This window comes from Protopterus annectens, chromosome 4.part0 (genome assembly GCF_019279795.1).
Source record: "Protopterus annectens isolate FY-2018-M chromosome 4.part0, PAN1.0, whole genome shotgun sequence".
Lineage (NCBI taxonomy): Eukaryota > Metazoa > Chordata > Ceratodontiformes > Protopteridae > Protopterus > Protopterus annectens.
The window spans coordinates 923,122,826-923,139,306 of NC_056733.1; the positions used below are offsets into that span (position 1 = coordinate 923,122,826).

Consider the following 16,481-nt stretch of genomic DNA (forward strand, 5'->3'; position numbering starts at 1 on the left):
TTTCTTACCACCTTGTAGGGTCCCTCCCCAAGCTGCTTGCAGCTTATTGTGTTTGGCAGGAATGAGAACCATTACCTGCTGCCCCACAGCATACTCTCTAGCTCGAGCATTCCTGTCATACCACACCTTTTTCTGTTGGGCCTCTGCCAGGTTCTCCTGGGCCAAGCCCATGAGTTCCTTGAGCCTTGTCCTGAGGTTTAGGACGTATGCTACAACAGACTCCTTGTGAGAGACTCACTCACTTTCCCACTCATCTCAAATTAAATCTGACCCTATGCCCATACAGCAACTCAAAGGGTGAAAAACCTGTGGATTCTTGGAACTTCTCCGTAAGCAAACAGATGGGGCAAATATTTTTCCTACTCCCTCTTAAACTGATCTGCAAATGCCTGTAGCATGGACTTGATTGTAGAGTTTAACCTCTCAACAAGACAGTTAGTCTGGGGATGGTAGGCGGTGGTCTTCATGTGCTTCACCCCACAGGACTACCACAGACAAGCCAGCAGGTCTGATATGAAATTGGCACCTCTGTCAGTCAGTATTTCTTTTGGGAAATCTACGCTACTGAAAATCTCTAACAAAGCATTTGCCATCTTCTCGGCCTCAATGGGAGGACAAAGCCACTGCCTCAGGGTATTGTGTAGCATAATCCACTACCACTAGGATGTACTTTTTCCCCGTGGAACTTGGGGTACTCGGAGGACCCACAATATCCATAGCTACCCTCTGAAATGGCTCCTCAATCACAGGCAAAGGCATCAAAGGAGCTCTCATCTTGTCTCCTGCCTTGCCAACCTTTTGTACTGCTCACAGGTCCTGCAATACCCTGTTACATTTCTGGAAATTCCAGGGCAATAGAAGTTCTGCATAATACTCCTCTTTGTATGTTTTATGCTCATATGACCTGCAAAGGGAATATCATGGGCTATGGCTAGAAGTGTCAGATGGTAGTCTCTAGGCACTACCAACTGCTGTACTCTCGCCTTCTAGCCCTCCCTCAGAGGTTCACTCTTTGTATAGTAAACCTTTGTCCCAGTATACAGATTCCCCCTTTCCTTGAGAATCAGGTGCCTCCCTAGCTTACCTGCCTCAGCCCTTGCAATGTAGCGTCTGAGAGCTGAGCCTGTCTCAACTCTCTCCTTGTAACCCTTTCCAGCTCCCCTTCCACAGGAAGTCTGGCATCCTCTGACAGTGGTGCCTCACTGTCAGCCTGGGTACTACTACTCACCTCTACCTTTGCAGTCACTCTGTCCAAGGGGCCAAGAATACCCCCCCAAGAAGCTGTGGTTCACCTTCAGTCTCACTGCTACAGGATAGCTCCCTTCCTGAAGTACCCACCTCACCAGTCCTGGCTGAAAGTATGCAGTCTGTCTGGGTCTCCCCCAGGCTACCAGACCCACATGCTTGTCTCCTAGCCTGACTGCGTGTAACTGCATGTACGTAGTACTGCCTCATCCAAATCCTTCCCTCTCAGGACATCTGCAGGATGGTAGTTTAGTACCCCTGTTGTCTCAAGACAACCTACTATTGGCATTTTGTCTTCCTTCCCACTTACTGGCTCTTACCTTTTGTTCCCCATGTTACCTCCATGGAAACATGTGCCACATGGCCCCACTGGTTGCATTCAAAACATTAAACCCTAGCTCCTGGATGTGTACCTGGACTAGTGGCTTCCCCTGCTACTGGCAGATTCTGTTGGGGCAGTCTGTGCTGCCCACCCTGGGTTCCTTTAGACCCATGAGCAGTACTGGGAGTCCCTTTCCTGTGTAGGGCTGCCCTGTTTGCCAGGTGTAAGTCTCCCTTCCTCCCCAACTCATCTGAAGTAGCACATTGTCTGTCAGCTAACCAGATCCTCATGTCCTCAGGCAAAGTGCTAAGGGCTTGTTCCCTCACCAAAAGGTCTGCCAGCCCTTCAAAAGTGGTGACCTGACATCCACTCGCCCTCCTATGGAAATAAGTGCTCAGTTCAGCAACCTATTCACACACACTATCGTCTGCCTTGCATCTATGCTCATGAAACTTTTTCCTATACATTTCAGGTGTTTAAACAATTCTAACAAATGCTTTTTAACAGCAGTATAATCAAAACATGCAACGTCGGACATTTTTGACAAAACAGTTATAGCTTTACCATGGAGTAAGAGGGTCAGGAGCCATACCCAGAGCCTTTGTTCAACCCCTTACTGATTGCATACCCTCTCAAACATATGAATGAAACTATCAAAATTATCCCCCTCTTTAAAATGCAGAAGAAATGTACTGACCTGTTGTGCTTCTGGGGTCCAGTTACTTCCTTCCCCATTACCTCCATGACTCTGGCAAAGAGTCAGCATCTCCTTCTCATGCTGCCTCTGCCTCTCCTTCCTCAGCTTCCAGGCATAGCAGTTTCTCATTCTCCTCAGCCTCTAGATGCCTCAGTCTCTCAGTTGCTTTTATTTCCACATGCCTGGCCTCCAACTCAAGTTTCTTTAGCTCCAGATGGATTTTTAATTCCTCTGGAGAAAGGTTGAGCTGTCCATTCTCCGAGTCTATTATATCTCCACTGCCAGTCTGATTGTCCTCCTGGTTGTTATTTTCTGATGCAGCTGTAACCAAAGCTGCAATCAGGTCTGACTTGGTGAGGTTTCCATGTACCAGTCCCCTAGCCTGGCACATCCCTGCCAGCCGGCTCCTTGTCAGCTTTCCATATTCCACTGCTGACATGCTGCCTGCTCACCCTGACTGACTAAGCTAACAAAAGAAATAAAACAATTGAGATCTGAACTTTGGAGTATTCACTAGTACAAAACACCTTCAAAGCTCACTGTACAAAAGCTGCAGGGATTCACTCTACCCACACCACTACACCAATTAGTATTTGCCAGCCAATTAATATGTGATGTGGATATCCCACCCCTGCCGCCCGTGCCCTGGCCCAGCAATCAAAGGAGCCTCAATCCTCACCACCAACACCAGTGAGGGGCATCTCGTATAGGAGGAAAGGATAACAAATACACACAGTAAAGTGCAATTTCCCTTAAGAGCACACAAAGCTCACAGTCAGTCCGGGGCTGGTCGCTCCCTTGCTCTCCAGGTCCCCAGTAAGACTCCCCACTGGCACAGCTATAGGGTCCAGATCTCAGCCAGCTGGGCAAGCTAAAATCTCCAGCACCCTCTCTGTCCAGCCAGTGCTTTGTGTCCCTGCCCAAGTAGATGACACACACACACGCACGCACACACTTTGAGATACGTTTATACAACCAGACAGACACTCCTGGGGAAGGCTGGCACAGGTTCTCCAGCTGTGCCCCTTTTACCCAGAGTATATGGTAGAAATCACTGCCACCACCCAGCTAATATTGATCAGCTACTAAAAGGCCCTTAAAAGGGTGTCCAATTATTACTGTGCAATATTATCCAATTGGTAGTGTAACTAAACAGTCAAGGCTTATTAGCGTCACTTGGTACGGGATCCCCAGATACATGCAGTGTACTCTTGGAGCTTAACTTATCTCTACACAAAACAGCCACATCTGAAAGGTTTTAAAATATTTAATAATAAAAACACAAGACAATACTTCTTACTACACAGTGCTAGTCAAGTGTTCAGAGATCACAGGGAAATACTTAAAATAATTCAGTAGTACAGTTCTGACATCACAGAAAAACACTTAGAAATAGCTAGAGACTAGAAAGATTAGACTAGAATGATTGGACTAAGAGAAAACACAAGTCTAATAACTTGCATATAGAACACAGGCAGAGTGCTGATGAGTTGGATGGTCAGGACAAAAATTCTTAATCTGTGATTCTCTCTGTTTTTAAAGTCACATTCCTGGTTCCCATTACATCATACTTCACACTTCCCTGGGTTCCCAGGATAGCAGAAACTAAATTTCTATTCTTAACATCTTCTTGTGTTATCTTGCAGCTGGTCAGGAAGAATAGCAATAAAAATACATTTGCATGTTTCAATCTAGCAATTTAATTTTTGGTTAAAACAATAGAAATAATGTCTTCACCTAGACTGGCCAGATCTGACTTTAGATCAAAGGGTCACAACATGCTTTTCTTGGCCAGCTTTCTGCCAGTAGAGTGTATTGTTGTTACATGTTTTGCAGTTTCACATCTAACAGCAGTTCTTCTATTTAAGACAACAAGCCTGTGGTTCACATTAATATTTACAAATTACAGAATTATCTATAAAATTCTATCTGGCTAGGCTGGCAGCCTTCACAGTCACTCTCAATGACTTACATTTATGTTTTTTTAATGTCAGAATAGCATAGAGAGATCTGGACAAGGAGGTAAATAATGTTTGCCAGTATCTACTATCCATTTATAAAATGAATAGTTGTTCCAGTGGTCAGATGTATTGAGCTGTATTAACTGCATCTTAGAAAGGGGTGAAATTAGTAATCAATGGGCTTTTGTTTTCAGTATACAAATTTGCCTTTTTCATCTACTGCATCTTCATATGTGTTTTCTTCCCTTGTAAGGAAATTGAAGAAGATCGGAAAAAAGCAGAACAGGAAGGAATTGCGGTGACAGCACAAAGAAAACCTAAACACACCGACCCAGAGCCTGAGAGACGAAAGGAAAAGGATCAGTTTACCATCACAGTTGATGTGTCCAATGCTGCTTCAGTAAGTTCATAAAAGTTGGTGCTGAGTATTAAACCACTATAGTGTAGTCATGGTTTATTTGATGTCCGTTTTATTCCCCATCTTCTTGATTGTGGCATGCTAGTGAGGGCTTGTTTTGGGAAGTGAAAATGTATAAGATGCAACACAGTGGATAATTGTAGATTAACCCAAAGGTCTGCTGAAGCCTGTTTTATTATCTTGGATATTGCTTCTTCAGCTAGCCGTGGTATTTGTGTTTGTACAAGCTGGTATTTTGTTTAGTAACTAAAATGTAGTGTACTCCTTACACATTTTCTGTGATACATTTGTGTAAGTAGTTGAAATAGCTTACAGATAGAGAAGTTTCTTCACACCTTTAATATGCAGTGTTTTATTTTTATGTAATTTATCTATTTGTTGACCAGATAGGTGGATACAACTGCCCCCCTTATCAGGGGTGACCTGGGAGCACATTCTGATGACGTGACTAGATCAGAGTCACACAGTAGGAACATAAATTTCTTGGCATTTAGTTTTTGTCCATGGTTTTGATACCAGCTATTTGTTTGGGACAGACCCTGTTTGGAGGATCATGGGTGTCCTCTGGAGTGGTTATGATGGCACCTAGTTTGCAGTTATCTGCAGATTTTGTCAGCCTCATACTCTTCCTATTAGTTTTGAATTCTGAGAAGTAAATACCAAAGAAGAGTGTCCCAAGGACTGAACCATGGTGTACACTGCTAGTGACAGGTATTTTGGAGTAGGTAGTCACCTACTTTTATTTTCTGAGTCAACTACCCTTATTTCCTGGGTTCCATTTGTGAGCCAGCTTACTATCCAGTGAGCTGCACAGGGATTTGCATTTATCTCAAAGTTAATTTTATGATATCAAACTGTGGAATGGTGTTTGAATGCCTTTGGTAGGTAGGTACTGAATTTTGTCCCTAATAGATCAGAGACTTCATCAGAGTTAAGGCAATTACTTTCATGCTACAATTTTAAGGAGCCTCTACCAGTGAGCGGCCATCTAATGAATAGTTCATTCTCTTATTCAAACAATAGCATAAAGACACAGTAATCAAAATAAATGTGACAATTCAAATGCAAAAATATTTAAAAATATGTATAAAATAGATGAATCAAAGAATGGGTGCAAACATCGGTAATTAGCTTATCAAATATAGCAAAATATAATGGAAAAATACTTAAGACCGTAAATGTTACTTTCAAAATATTCACGTGAATACCTTCTAAAACACGTTTCCCAATTCCCAAGTAACTTCTTTCATCAATCATATTCTGTTGGTCCTAACATTTAAACCGCTACTAATAGACAATGAGTCATTGAGACCTGGAAGCTTACATGTGTCAAGTTTTAGCTACCATAGCAGTTCCTTGAATTCTATTACATTATCTGGGTCCCCTCCCCTTGAAGAATTAATCACCCTGTCCTTTACAAAAAAAATGTTTTTTGAAATTTTTTACAGCTTACTTTATGTCTATATAAGGCATTAATGAAGGGTTTTCCTAATATTACATGGCTGTTCCTTTATATGGCCCCTTTGTTTGCGGTTGGTTTAATTAACATAAAATGTTGGCCAAGATGAACAAATAGCAGTGTAAACCACATATGTGGTATCACAGTTTAACCTCACCTGGACATGCCAGTTTTTGATCATACCTGTCCACTACCAGATACGGACCTTTGTGTATAAATCTACAACATTTACACCTACTGTACCTGCTCATCTGGTGGGACCGACCTGTAAATAGTAGTTTCCTAGACTGACCCTTGATCAAGTTTTTTATGGAGTTGCTGTTACTAAACACTACTGCAGCTGTCCACCAAATCTTTCTTTCTTTTATATCTCTGGGAAAAACTGAATTCCATAAACTCTTGAAAGCTTTTATAGATCTACTAATTAAGTTGTAAAATTCATACCCTTGGTTCTGCCATTTATCACCAAATTTGGGGTTGGTGTCCCTGTGTTCACTTCCCACTGTTGTAATTGCTTCTTATCAAACAAAAAAGGTGCAAATCTCATTGTTTTAGTCCAAAGATCTTCTCTGACACACTGAAGTAAATATTGGGGGTATCGTCTGTCCCTTAACATGCACTATAAGTTGTGCATTTCTTTCTCAAGCATGCTTTCCCCTATAACAAGTCTCAGTAAATGGATGATTGGCCCTTGACAATCCATCTTTTCTGATGGGAGGGGTGAGAGCTCTCAAAATGTAGCTAAAAGTGAGAATGTGCTTTTTCTATAAATGGTGGAAGTGAAACTTTTCAAATGTTTACCTTTTCCAGTGGTCGCATCTAAATTAATTCTAGTCATATCTTACTGGTAGAAGAACTACAAAAAACTTAAGTTGTGGTCTGTAAATATGTTAATAACAAACAAGTAATCTCCGTGGTGTCCCCGAAGTCTCAAAACAACCCACTAAAGTGTAGTGGGTCTAAAAACAAAACGGTGTAAGAAACTTCTCTGTGTGGAAGACTTTCAGTCCATATATTTCTAGTTAATCACTGTGTATTAATCAGATCAGACAATAGTAATAGAAGTAGCGAACGTAAACTCGTCAAGTCAAAAAGTAATAATTGAAAATATATAATTCTGCATTACTAAGTATTCGAAAGTAACCCAAGCAAGACAGGCAGTCTGTTTCCAGTCGAAAATCCTTTATTAAGTACACAGACAAGCGATCCAAGTAAAACAAAAATAGAGTAATAATTTCCTCACAAGCTTTCTAAATATATATATATATATATATATATATATATATATATATATATATATATACTTTTTATCAGGCATGGGAGTGGTTTATTGTGCTGTAAAACAAAGTGTTATTGGTACACATGTTAAATTCACATCCCTTCCCCCATCAGTCTGACATTCGAGCTGGTCCTGCCCTACCTAGTAGCTGTCATAATAATATATAGCCCTAATGTACTTTATTTAACCAAATTATTAAATGTGTGATTTTATATAAGGCAATATACTACATGGCTGGAAATATATCAACCTTAGTTCATTTTGCGATCAAAAATTATATATAAATATACACATATACATTTTGCATGTAAAAATCAGTTTCTGTTTTAATAACCTATTGTTAACAAAGATCACTTTCATCCTTCTAGACTTCTTCAGGTCTGTGTACAAGAACCCTAAAAACCTATATAATTGTATAATTAGTTAGTATTGTTATTACCATCATTTTGAATAAAGTGGAAAAACGAGAACCAGAAAAAAAAAAAAAAATATATATATATATATATATATATATATATATATGTATGATGATGGAATCAAAATATACACTTAAATTTCAAATTATTTAAAATGGTATTTAAAACCAATTTGTAGAAAAAATAAATAAAATAACAATTAATCATGTAAATAATGTGGCAATTTTCTAAGATGTTCATCGTGTTTCACTGTTGCAGTCATGACTGTAGGGTTCTCCCCTGCCGGCAGGCAGCCCTCGGTCGGCCAGAATCCCAAGTCTGGGTCCGGCGTCGGCTGTTCAATCATGCTCCCTGACGTCAGAGTGCCAGGAGTACAAAGCTGACAGCCGACGCCATCTTCTCCAGTCTTTCTTGCCGTGCGGTGATAGCAGTTCGCAAGTGCCAGTCAGCTGATTCCTGACTATTTTTTCTGATATACTTCGGTCCGAAGACTTTCTTCTCCACTCAAAGCTAAGTACCCCGTTGGGGAAACTTTTTTTTTTTTTGCTCCACTCCGATGTCAGAAAAAGTTAATAATTGTATTTTCATGTGGGAAGCAAATACCTCATAAGGATTTTCATTCTTACTGTATTCCTTGCTTAGGCCCTGACCACGACGTAGCTTGTTGTCGGTTTTGTGCTAGATTCAATCAACATACAATTAAGCGAAGGTACGATTTTGCTTTTCATTACTTCGGTAGGCGCTTTAACTACAAAATGTCATCGGATACGGTTCCGGCTACCGGAGTTCACAAACGTCGCAAGGATAAAGACAGGCCTCCGAGGTCCAAATCTGATGATAGCGCACAAGTGGAGCCAGCTTCAGGTTCGGACGTCGTTAGTGAGGTGCTTTTGCAGCCCCTGTCGTCTGCCATTTCAGAACCGATGGCCGAAATGGACTCTCATGAGAAGCCAACCAGGCCTTTAAATATTTCTGTTGCAGGACCTTCGGACAATGCTCCTTCGGATGGGTCCGGAGCCGCTGTGCAGGTACCGGCTTCCGAAGGGGTTTTCAGGCCTACTCAGCTACTAGTAAAGGCAAAGACTCCTTCTAAATCAAAGACTTCAACACAGGCCTCTTCTGAACCGGCTCCCAAGTCACAGAAACAGTTACTCAAGATGGCGGAGGATTTACTTACTATGATTAGGGGTTCACATCCCCCTCCAGACAAAAGGCCAAGGCAGGATGTATATTATGATTCCTCTGATCAGGCTTCTGTTTCCTCAGTTTCTTCTTCTGATCAGGAATATTCTTTCCCTCCTTATGAGGATTCTGATGCTGAAGAATCTATTCCTTCAGCTTCTCCCCCTGAGGATTTCTCTTTTGTGGAAACTTTGCATGAAGTAAGGGAACATTTCCACTGGGAAGGACAGGAGTATTCGGAATCCAAGAAAATACTGAGGGATTTCCTTCTTCCCCAACATAGACCCCCTGGCTATTCCTCCTGTTTTGGATATTGTGGATGATGCCTTTTCGGAGGCTAACTTAACCCCTGACTTTCTTCCTCCTGCTTCTGTTAAGCCCGATAGATATTACAGGGTTCCCGATTCCCATCAGATTTTATACAAGAGCCCTTCTGCTGACCTTGAAACCATTTCTCAGGGTCCTAAGGGAGCTGAGGCAGTTTCTGCCAAAAATCCCATTCCTACTGAAAAGGATTCTCGATCCTTAGAAAAATGGGGCAAAAAGGTGTACACTTCTGCTACTTTGTCCATTAGGGCTTTAAACTGTCAGTTTCATATGCTTAAATACCAGCAGTTTCTCTTGTCGGTCTTAAAACAAAAGCTTACTTCCATTTCTGCCTGTGCAGATAAGGAATTACATGGCTTACTGCATGCCACTGAACAGGTTGGGAAGCATGGTTTACACTGTGGATTTGATGCCTTGGAGGCTTCCTGTAGGGCTGCGGCCTCTGGCACAGTCATTAGAAGGCATGCATGGCTAAAGGAACAAAATTTACCTGAACAAGTAAAGGCTAAATTATTGGATGCTCCTGTTCAGCATAATGTTTTGTTTGGATCAAAAGCTGAAGAGGTGATTAAAAAGATGGAGGATAAGGCGAAATCCATGCAAACAGTTAAAGATTTCTTATAGGTACAGCCACCTAGATTTAGCAGGAATTGGCCTTCAAAACTTGGTCCTTTCCCACTTCAGACGGGCCTCAGAGGGGTAGGTATAGACGCTCCAGAGGGAGGCCTCAAACACAAGCTGCTTATAGACCAAGACAGTGGACTGCTTCCACCCCTAGGGGAGGAGAGGACAGGTCACAATCTCAAAGGAAACAAACTCAATGACTCCCTCTGTTGAGCTACAGGAACGTCTTGCCTGGAAGCCCCTCTCTGAGGAAAACACTCTCTCTTTTTATCAAAATTGGACTCGAATAACCCAAGACAAGTGGGTTTTGGATGTGGTTTTAAGAGGTTACAAATTCCATTTTCATACCTTGCCAAGGCCAAGCGGATGGCCAGACCTTCCAAAACATCAATGGACGGAGGCCTTAAACCAGGTGGAAGCTCTTTTGGCTATGAATGCCATAGAACTGGTTCCTCTTTCAGAGATGGGAAAAGGTTTTTACTCCAGGCTCTTTCTAGTCCCAAGGAAGCAAAACTCATGGAGACCCATTCTGGATCTGTCTGTCTTGAACACCTTTCTAGAGATTCCAAAACTCAAGATGCTTACTCTACAGCAGCTACTTCCAATGCTGTCCAAAGGTGCATGGATGGTAACTTTGGATTTAAAGGAGGCATATTTACACATTCCCATCAGGCAGGATCGCAGAAAATACCTCAGGTTCAAGGCCGGATCGAGGCACTTTCAATTCTCTGCGCTGCCCTTTGGATTGTCTACTGCGCCCAGGGTCTTCACCAAATGCCTGGCTCCAGAAGTAGCTTACTGCAGACTCAAGGGAATTCAAATTTACCCTTATCTGGACGATTGTCTAATTCAGGCAGACAGCAAGGATGTCTTACTCCAGCATCTAGAATTTGTACAGAACCTCCTCAAGTTCCTGGGATTCTCTGTAAACATAAAAAAGTCAAATTTGACACTATCACAACAGATAACTTTTCTGGGTGCACTTCTAAACACCACAACCCAGATGGCATTTCTGACATCCGAAAAACAATTACAGCTGGCTTCAACTTTCAGAACCTTGGCAACTCTAACTCAACTATCTGCAAGGAAATTCCTGCAGGCTTTGGGTTACATGGCCTCCTGCATCCTTCTCGTACCATATGCAAGACTACACATGAGGAAAATACAGTGGTATCTAAAAAGTGTATGGTCTCAGCATTGCCACAGTTTAGACATACTGATCTCCGTCCTTCCTTGCCTTCAAAAGGAATTTCTTTGGTGGTCCAGGGCATGTGCTCTAAACAAAGGGAAACCCTTCCGTCTGCCTCCTGCCACTCAGATTCTAACCACGGACACCTCGGATTATGCTTGGGGAGCCCATTTTCAGGGCAATTGTTTGCAGGGCCTTTGGACAAAGGATCAGAAGCACCTGCATATCAATTTAAAGGAAATGTTAGCCGTTCAGAAAGCTCTATTGGCCTTCAGGAATCTTTTACAACCAGGACAACTGCTAATACGGACAGACAACACCACAGTTATGTGGTACATAAACAAGCAAGGGGGATCTCATTCCTACCCCTTTGCAGACTAGCCATGGATCTATGGAACACAGCTCTAGCTTGCAATCTGGATCTTCAAGCTCAGTTTCTACCAGGGAAATATAACTTCCTGGCAGACAGTCTGAGCAGAAACCTTTCGGATCCACACGAGTGGATGCTGGACACCAAAATATTCAGGATGATAACAGCAGTCTAGGGATGTCCTCACATAGACCTCTTTGCATCCCATCTCAATCAACTACAGAATTTTTGCACCAGGACTTTCCACAGAGAAGCTTGGAAAGTGGACGCCCTGTCATTCAATTGGAGGAACCTCTCAGGATATGCCTTTCCGCCTCTTCCTCTTCTTCCACGGGTTTTATTGAAGATAAAACAGGACAAGCCCAAGATGATATCTTGCTGGCTCCAAATTGGCCTCGGCAGTTTTGGTATCCAACTCTTTTAAAAAAAAAAAAAAAAAAAAAAAAAAAAAAAAAAAAACCTATGCCTGGAGCCCCCTCGGGTTTTACCTCAGTCTCCGAACCTTCTGTCCCAACATCAGGGTCAGGTTCTACACAGTCATGTCAGAACTCTCAGCCTGGCGGCCTGGTTAATCCAGGGCCTTTGATTTCTTCTTTACTGCCCAAGCAGGTTATGGATGTCATTTTAGAAGTCAGACGTCCTAGCACTAGAAAATGTTATGAAGGAAAATGGAAAAGATTTTGTTCCCGGATGCAGGCTCAGGATTCTGATCCTCTTCTTCCTAACATTACTTTACTTATACTTTACTTGACAGATCTCTTACATAAGGGTCTCCCTTTCTCGTCCATTAAGATACATGCCTCTGCTATTTCTGCTCATTATAATACAGACCCTCCCTTCTTTTCCCACCAGCTCATGAGACAGTTTCTCAGAGGAGCTAAGAACTTAAGACCTCCTAGATCTCCTCCCATTCCTGCTTGGGATCTCAACTATGTTTTGGAAAAACTAACCTTGCCTCCTTTTGAGCCTGCTGCCTCTTCTGACATCAAGTTTTTATCTTGGAAGACGGCTATCCTGTTAGCCCTAACCTCTGCCAGGAGAGTTTCAGAGTTACAAGCTCTTATGGCTGTGGAACCTTATATTATTTTTTATCAAGACAGGGTATCTTTGAGGAGTAATCCTACCTTCATGCCTAAGGTGGTTTCCAAAGTGGCTTTAAATCAAACTATCCACTTGCCTACCTTTTTCCCCACTCCTCAAAATAAAGGGGAAAGGATCTTACATTCCTTGGATGCACACAGACAACTATGTTTTTACCTGAACAAGAACCAAGGACATCAGAAAATCAGAACAATTGTTTGTTTCTTATGCTTCCAGTTCCCAAGGTAAAGCCATTTCAAAACGGACCATTTCTAAATGGATTGCTCATGGAATCAGATTTTGTTATTCTCACCATGGAAAGCAAATCCCAGGGAGTATACGGACTCATTCCACCAGAGCTGCTGCCACTTCTGCGGCCTTCCTCAGGGGAGTTTCTACCAAGGACATTTTGGAAGCTGCAACTTGGAGTTCAGTGCATACTTTTTCTAAGCACTACAATCTACCTCTCTACTCCAAGTCTAGGGCAGGCTTTGCCTCTGCAGTCTTGCAGGGCCTTTTAGCCGCCCCTTCCTCTTTATGACCACCTCCCTTTCTTTCAGCTTTGGGATTCTACCCTACAGTCATGACTGCAACAGTGAAACACGATAAACATAGTACAGTTGTGTAAACCTACCATAAATGTAGATGTTCGATTGTCTTCACTGTTGCAGTCTGGGTTTCCCTTCCTCCTGTCCCCTCTTATTTTTACTTTTGTGTATTTCCTTTTTTCACCATTCTTCTGAGGTGTATTTGCAAAGGTTATGGGACCTTTTTCATTTTGGGATTCCTGACATCTGGGGCAAGAAAAACTGGAGAAGATGGCGTCGGCTGTCAGCTTTGTACTCCTGGCGCTCTGACGTCAGGGAGCGTGGTTGAACAGCCGACGCCGGACCCAGACTTTGGGATTCTGGCCGACCGAGGGCTGCCTGCCAGCAGGGGAGAACCCTACAGTCATGACTGCAACAGTGAAGACACTCTATCATCTACATTTATGGTAGGTGTACACAACTGTACTTTCCAGTGCACTTTTAATTGAACAGTTGTAGTTTAGTCCAGGCTTTCTAAAAGAGTTCAGCTTTAATTAAAACATGAGTTCCTGTTTCTCCAGAATATTCGGGATGTCTCCTTCAAGATCACCCATGTCTATGTGATCCAGGATCTGGAACTTAAAACCTGTGTGTCTTTTATGAAGAAAGAGATGTTTGGCTAGTGCATTATTTTTACATCCAGAGTGGATTTCTGACAGATGACATGAAATCCTTCGCTTGAGTTTATTTACAGTATTGCCCACATAGAATGCATCACATTCATTGCACTGTGCCCTGTAAATTACTTTTTTAGTGTTAGTCACCCCTGCACTGGTTTTGATGATCTTCTTTAAATAAGGGCAATAAAAGCTATCACCTTGCTGTGTAAATCTACAAAATGTACAATTAGTTTCACATCTTGTAGTGCTTTTCTCACATGGTCTAGGTTTAAATTCAACAAAACTTCTAATATTCCTGGCCTTCCTATAAACAAATGATGGGGCTTCACCTAAGATGTTAATCAGAAAAGGGTTTCCTGTGACAGTGTCCCAGTTTTCTTCAATAATATTTTTGATACTCTGATAATCCAAAGTGTATGTCAGGATGCAGCTATTTTTGCATTTGTTATTCTCTGTGGGATTACTTAACATTTTTCTACTGGGGAGGTTGAGTGAAGGTGCTTCACTCCTTTTCAGTTCTATAATGGGTTCCAGGATGTTTTTTTAACATCTAACTTTCATAGCCTCTCACTAGAAAATCATTCTCCAAGTTCGGGTTTCTCAAAAATGGTTCCATCTCTGTGGTAATTCAAGCTAATCTATAGCCTTGGGATTTCACTACATTATCACCACCGAGACAATGGAGCCTAGTACCAAAAACAGTCACAAACTAGCAAAACCAAAAGGTACTAGTGGAAGAAAAACGGCTCCTTTTCTTTTTTAGCAGCTTTATTGGCGAAAAAGTAACGAAACACAGCAGCAACACGTAAATCCAGCAAAACACTCCAAACACATATTCTGATAGAATCCAGGTTTAATGGTGGTTTTGTCACATCTTTAGAGATGGCAATAGCGAAGAAACCATCTTCTGTGCAATGTATGGTTGCTTCATTCCCATAATAGCAGGGTTGAGATGTGTTGAAATCATAGCAACAACCACTTGATTCACAGTCCACTTGATTCACTTCAGCGATTCCACAAGGTATCCTCTTATCAATTTCAACAGTGCACCGGTCAGTTAAGATATAGGGCTCTGGATCTTTCCCAGACGTTTGGCTTCGGCATTTCATGGTCAACCGTTCATATACAGTGATGGTGGAGTTTACTCCTCTTACTGTTAGTTCGAGAATATAATTTTTCTTATACATTCGGACAAAGCAGCCATTATAGGTAGTCCAAAGGATCAAGCCATCTTCACTTTTACTTACAGTCGGTTTCAACATCTTATACATAGGCATTAACAATACATTCCAAGAACAGCTTCTTTATGCTCCTTTTTAAAACCACTGTTGCTTCTGCGGGTGGGTCTAATCTGACTTTTAATTAACGAATGCATGACTTCTTGCCTTTAATTAGCCTATGTATAAGATGTTGGTGTGGTTATTATGCTGCGGTATTGTAATATACGCGGGAATAGTACAAGCTAATGTCGAAGCGTTTCCGTGGCTGGAAGAGCGGGTTTACAAAAGGCCGGAGTTCATTGATTATCCGAATCCGGTAAATTGTTCTGAAACGGGAATGAGTGTTACTGTCCCCAGTGAAGAATACGTTGACTTGGCAGTTTCTTTTCTTATTCGTGATTGGAAGACTGGAATGGAGTATGAGATTACTGATATTCCTTCAGGCTGTTTGAAACTGACTGTAAGTAAAAGTGAAGATGGCTTGATCCTTTGGACTACCTATAATGGCTGCTTTGTCCGAATGTATAAGAAAAATTATATTCTCGAACTAACAGTAAGAGGAGTAAACTCCACCATCACTGTATATGAACGGTTGACCATGAAATGCCGAAGCCAAACGTCTGGGAAAGATCCAGAGCCCTATATCTTAACTGACCGGTGCACTGTTGAAATTGATAAGAGGATACCTTGTGGAATCGCTGAAGTGAATCAAGTGGACTGTGAATCAAGTGGTTGTTGCTATGATTTCAACACATCTCAACCCTGCTATTATGGGAATGAAGCAACCATACATTGCACAGAAGATGGTTTCTTCGCTATTGCCATCTCTAAAGATGTGACAAAACCACCATTAAACCTGGATTCTATCAGAATATGTGTTTGGAGTGTTTTGCTGGATTTACGTGTTGCTGCTGTGTTTCGTTACTTTTTCGCCAATAAAGCTGCTAAAAAAGAAAAGGAGCCGTTTTTCTTCCACTAGTACCTTTTGGTTTTGCTGATTTCACTACATTATACTTGGTTTTTGTAGGATGTAGACTTTTACTGTGGAGTAATAAGTTAACCCTCGTTGGTTTTCTGAACAGATCAGTGATGATTCTGTTATTGTTTATGTCCTTGGAAATCTGCATATCTAAGAAAGTGGTTGAAGTACAGCTATGGGAGGAGGTAAACTTCAGGAAGGGGGTTGTTTGATTGAGGTAAGTGATAAAATCTCCAAGCTGCAATGTGTCACCTTCCTACACAAAGACATCGTCAATAAAACGTAAATAGCATGTGATATGCTGCATGTAGTCTGTGTTTTTTAACACAAAGTCCTCCTCCCATTTGCCCAGGGCTATGTTAGCTATGCTGGGAGCCATGGCAGCCCCCATTGCTATACCAGTTTTTTGTTTGTAGTGTTTGCCATTGAAAGTAAAGAAATTGAAGTCCAGTACAAGATTAATGAGCTTGCTTAACTTTTGCAATTGTGCCTGTGTACCCTTTTGC

General features: G+C 41.8%; 1 protein-coding gene across 2 annotated transcripts in view; it reads left to right on the top strand.

Moving 5' to 3' along the window:
- LOC122799678 (coiled-coil domain-containing protein 9-like) overlaps positions 1 to 16,481 on the top strand; it is a 784,040-nt gene that overhangs the window by 187,882 nt on the left and 579,677 nt on the right. For both annotated transcript variants that reach the window (XM_044068898.1, XM_044068899.1), the window contains exon 4: positions 4,479 to 4,625. In XM_044068898.1, the coding sequence (XP_043924833.1) occupies positions 4,479 to 4,625 (147 nt within the window). The remainder of the gene's footprint in view (positions 1 to 4,478; positions 4,626 to 16,481) is intronic.